At 43.6% G+C, this 4,958-nt stretch overlaps 1 protein-coding gene across 1 annotated transcript; it reads right to left on the reverse strand.

The window, feature by feature from the left end:
• Positions 1 to 1,869: 1,869 nt before the first annotated feature.
• On the reverse strand, positions 1,870 to 4,517 carry rpl18a (ribosomal protein L18a). The gene is made up of 5 exons (XM_020613412.1): positions 4,416 to 4,517; positions 3,187 to 3,366; positions 2,958 to 3,087; positions 2,256 to 2,365; positions 1,870 to 2,012 (listed from the first exon to the last, which is right to left on the reverse strand). The coding sequence occupies exons 1-5, from the start codon at positions 4,431 to 4,433 to the stop codon at positions 1,920 to 1,922; spliced, it is 531 nt and encodes a 176-aa protein (XP_020469068.1). The 5' UTR covers positions 4,434 to 4,517; the 3' UTR covers positions 1,870 to 1,919.
• Positions 4,518 to 4,958: the final 441 nt, after the last annotated feature.

Genomic DNA, 4,958 nt, shown 5'->3' on the forward strand with positions numbered 1-4,958 from the left:
CCCTCTGACACTTTAATAACAGGACAAATCCATAGCGCTCAGACCTGGTAAACATTTGTTTTCCATAATGATCATACATGTGTGTGTACAAGATAAAGCTGCTGTTGCCCAGAATCGCTGCTGTGTGTTCACAGGATGCACCATCTGTTTCTTCTGTCCTATTAACTTGTCTCAATTGGGCCAAACAAACCTTTGTTTCACAGCTGTCCTATGCAGGGAGCAGAGGCTGACAAGGGTGCTGCAGTAGACATGCACTCTCAACACCACTTTGGTTTGTGACATGATCTCAGGCCTGTCACCTGCAGCACCCTCGTCCGGGCTGCTGGGTCGACATGTTCCAGTTCAGCCAGGAAGGACCCGGTCTGCCTTCAGCTGACAGAGGGGCCTTAAACAACTTGGCCTTACTATGCAGGAAATGAGAAGCAGTGTCTGTGAGTGAGGCAGGAGCAGGGCTGAAGTGCTGTGAATATGTATACACAGCCCCCAGACCCCTGTCAATTAACCAGGTGTGGGTGGTCCTAATGTTAAACCTTCAAAGGGCAAAGTTCAATTTGCATTTAAACACTGATCGTGCCTCTTGCTTCACTAATGAAGGGATAAATTTAATGTGACACTTGCTTGCAAACTTTGCTAAGCTAATTAAAGATAATTTTTATTGTGGCGTTCATAGCAGCTTGCTCCTACAAGGGAGCCATGTGTGGTTGTTAACTCATCAATAAACAGCTACAGTTTGGTTAAATTCTGGCAGTGAAAGGCAAACTTAAGATTCTCCCTATTAGGCTTCGTAACATGTTTCTGCTGTTGCTGCAGGAATCAGGCTGCCTGTGGCAGCTGTGTTCAGGCCACAGTCTGAGATGTTCTGCAGGGTTGCTGGCTTTTCTACTGTGCTGACATGACAATATGACACAAATGCATTTAGTGCTGTGGTTTATTTTGGGTCTGAGCTGTTGTGAGATGCGTAGTTTCATATTGCTCCATGAGTTCAAACAAAGCACTTGTTGATGGTGTCATTATGTTCATTTTTTTCAGTGATTGTCATTAATAAACTTGAACTAAAATGTTCGAATAACTTCTCCACTTGCCAACCTCTCTTTCACACCTTGTAGTAACATGGGTACAAGGGTCAGCACAGATATTTACCTGTGGTGTAGTCGTGCATCTTCTAGAAGAATCACCTGAGACAAACAGCAGCTTATCAACAGGAAATTTAAATCTGGGTAGTTGCTTCAAAAACCACACACATTAGCCAGTAGGCTCCTGCAGAGAACAGAGTGAAACCCTGAAGGGACATGACCTTGTGCTCCACTTTGGCAGGATTTCTTAGGTAGCATGAGCTGCACAGCCTCTTTGAAAGGTGGTTAGTGGTTGAATAATCCTCCACACAGGTTCAGCTCTGCCTTCACAGCAAAAGGGCTCATCCCAAGTGTTCAGAGGGCCATGTCCTGCTCACGCTGACCCGACATCTAGAATCTTCCCCTGCCGAGTTCAGTCTGTTCTAAAGTTGTGTTCAGGCTTGAAATGTGGCTGCAAAGGACTGGCTTCTGCCATCATGTGAACAGATGGTGCAACAGCAGTTGCTTATGTTGAGTTTTCATCAGCTACACTTATTTTATAGTAGAGCTTGTACTGTTGCACAGTGGGGATTGTTTTTCCTGTCATTCAGCAGTGAATGCTCCAACGCTTATGTTGCTGTTCAAAGCGTTTCAACCATTTGCCCCGTTAATGCGATAACGTAAAACCCCATTTCTTGAATTCTCATGAATTTATTCTGGACTCATTAACACGACAGAGTCAGTTCATCAAATTTAAAACCTGTTTCACTTCTGGATTTTATGACTAACTCAAATATTTAACCAAAAATGAGATTGCTCTTTTTCTGTTAGATAATTTTTATTTCCCGCACAAAATGAAAAACTGCTTTAGTAGAAGGTGTTTGGTCTCTTGGTGGTGAAGCGCGGTTTGTGCTGGCAGCGCAGGACCCTGTGAGGCAGAGGGAACTTGATCTTGGAGTCCTGGGGGTGGGGGAGAGAATTGTCCTTAAACAGTGGCTGTAACCAAACATTTTAAATTAACTGAAAATCCTGTTACTAATCATCTGTTGCCAGTTTCAGAACCGCCAGGTCTGAAGATGGAAGCTGGAAACCTGGAAGAGGAATCTGGCTTTTTGTCTGGCAGGGTTGAAAACTGGAGCAGATGCACATGGAGCCAGCCCAGAGAGAGACCTGCCACAACGAGAACGTATCACAGCTACTCACGTGGAACTGCTTGATGGCAGGTCTGCGACACTTGTTGGCAGGGATGACCTGAACCTTCATGATCTGGATGGAGTGGGCGCGAGCACGATGGCGAGCACCCATATCACGATCTGAAGAAGAGACGCAAACATGCTCAAAACACCATGAGGGTGAAACGTCTGCAGTGACAGGAAGAGGCGTGGTGCAGTCAGATGCCACATAGGTGAGAGGCCTGTGAGTGAAGACTGGTGTCTAGTGTGCATCATGACTGGGGCTGCAACTAGTGATCATCTTCATTATTATCTATTATATTTATTTCAACCCAAACCACCTATTAGATGCCAGAAAGGGGAAATGTATGCTCACTGCAGAGTAGCTAAAGAACAAAGCTCAGCTCGAATCATCTGTTCATTGTTAACTCAAGAGAAGCAGATCTGTCGACTGCTCCCGTTTCAGCAGGTCACATTAGAGCCAAACAGCGCGAGCCTCCACCCAGCTGCAGCAGGGCTAACATCCAGCCTAAAGCTCTGAGCTGAGTTCCATCTTCACTTCAGCTGGAAACTCTGGGAAATGTGTTCATGACACTCTCTGCTGCTGGATTCTCACGACGGGAATGAAGGCTCTTTGTTTCAACGACGCTCAAGTTCTTGTGCTCAGGTGACCTGTAAAGACCTAGCAGCAGAGACCAGGCACTCAGGTGTGCTGCTGTGTGTGAATACTCACAGCACTGAGTGACGGCTCCAGAGGTGGTCAGGTCTCTGTACTCTCTGTACATGTTGTGGGTGCCGCTGCGAGAGTCATAGCGCAGCCAAATGCCAAAGTTCTTCACCTTCAGAGGGGTCTTCTCATGGACCTGAACCAATACAACACAAACAGGACATCTGTCATTTCAGTTTTCACTTAACTAGCCACAGTTGAGTATTGTTAAGGTCTGTGTGGTGCAGACACACACCAGGCCACAGTAGACTGTCTCTCCATTCGCCTTCTTCATCTTCCTCAGCTGGGAGACGAAGTACCAGAAGCGGGATTTGGCCACAACGTGGTTGGGTGCAAAGATCCTCATCCGGTACAGAGGAGGGGCCGGGTTCTTTGCAGAGGGCAGCAGGCGCCCAATGACTTTGTACTCCCTAAGCTGTGAGCAGAGAAACCAACATCTGTTAAGACACAAACGCATCACACGGAAGTGTTCATAAAGAAGCTCTTAAAAAGATTTGTGGAACCTTGAATTCACTTTCAATGGCACTGCAGCATCAGAGAAAGGCGACAAGGATCAGTTTCTGTCTGCACACCAGACAAAATCATACCACTGAGATGGCATGACCTTTGGGTTTGGGTGCAGATGGAGTGTCCTGTTATGTCACTGAATAATGAATGTATGGTACATTCTTGTTTAGTCCTGAGACTTATTCTGAAGGGAACACGTTAAGTAGCATTTATATTTCCATTACTTGAATACGTTGTAATGTATGTGTGCGCTCTGATATAGAGATGGACAAAGACTTTGTTTTTAAAGGCAGTTACTCATGAACTACACTTTTCACTTAAGTTAGATGAAGCTTTTCCTGAGAAATATTCACACCTGAAATAATATTGGTAACATGGAAATACTGTAATGTTAATTGTTATTCAGATTTGGACGACTGTAAAGGAATCAGTTGTATTTGCTCCGTTGCAATAGCATCTGATGCGCACACCAGTTTCCTCCGACTTTGTGCCAAAATTAACTTGACTAGGTGATTAGAACAGCTGTTGAATCACACACCAACAGCACATAGGATGGGCAAACACACTTTAGCGATTAACGTCAGCTCACTTAGGTTGCAGGAGCCACGTCTTAGCTGCACAGATTTAACTGACGATTTAGCACAATTACCAGTAAAAACTCATCTTTCAGAAGATGTACGCTGCCTTTTATGATTAGTTTAATTTTTTCGTTTCATATAGGACGCATTGTAACACAAGCTGTCCCATTTACAGGCACCGTCTTCCACATGGTAGTGAGGACGCCATGTTGTAGCCGCAAGAGCATCGAGATGGAAAAGTCTTAAAAATGTAGCTTTCAAGTAGACTTTTTAAAGGTCTTACTGCATCGATCAAACAAACAAAATGTTATATTGTCAGAACTTGTCATTACGGCCGTCTATTATTAGCTTAAATGCGTTAATAAAGACTTTAACGTACTGTGCCTGACGCCTTCATGGTGTCTCTCCAAACTACCACAGCAAAAGAGGAAGGAGCAGGGCGGAGCGTCCTTACGTGAAAATAGGCGGAGGACCCGTATGAAGTCAACCGTCCTGAAGTTCGTTTCACGTTCGTCGTAACAGAAAAACCCCGCCTAATATCAAATATGTGGCTGGTGAGGCCCCTTTCACTGAAACTTCGGGGTTTTTTTGTTTTGTTGTTTTTTTTATTACTGACTGACTTTGTGTATCTCTGGCGAGGTTTTGCGGTAAAATCCCATTTTCACAACTGAAATAATGATTTCATTAACATGAAAATGGGTTTTCAAATAATCCTTAATATCTATAAAGTTTATGTTAATCTACAATAGATTTAACAAGTCTAAGTGAAATGGATTTTTATCAACATATATCTGACATAATTTTTACAAAAATCTTTGTAATCTGCCTTTCTTTCTCTAGAAAATAATGGTTACACATATCAGAAAACGAATTAATTAATTTTAAATGGAGTTAGTCTTTGATTTGATTTGATTTGATTTGA

The sequence above is a fragment of the Monopterus albus genome, unplaced genomic scaffold (assembly GCF_001952655.1).
Source record: "Monopterus albus unplaced genomic scaffold, M_albus_1.0 scaffold134.1, whole genome shotgun sequence".
Taxonomy (NCBI): Eukaryota; Metazoa; Chordata; class Actinopteri; order Synbranchiformes; family Synbranchidae; genus Monopterus; species Monopterus albus.

Excerpts from the sequence above, each read along its gene's own strand:
- rpl18a (XM_020613412.1), bottom strand. Across the intron at positions 3,088-3,186 it reads AGACAGTCTACTGTGGCCTG|GTCCATGAGAAGACCCCTCT; the intron begins GTGTGTGTCTGC and ends GTATTGGTTCAG. Across the intron at positions 2,013-2,255 it reads CTGCCATCAAGCAGTTCCAC|GACTCCAAGATCAAGTTCCC; the intron begins GTGAGTAGCTGT and ends CCCCACCCCCAG.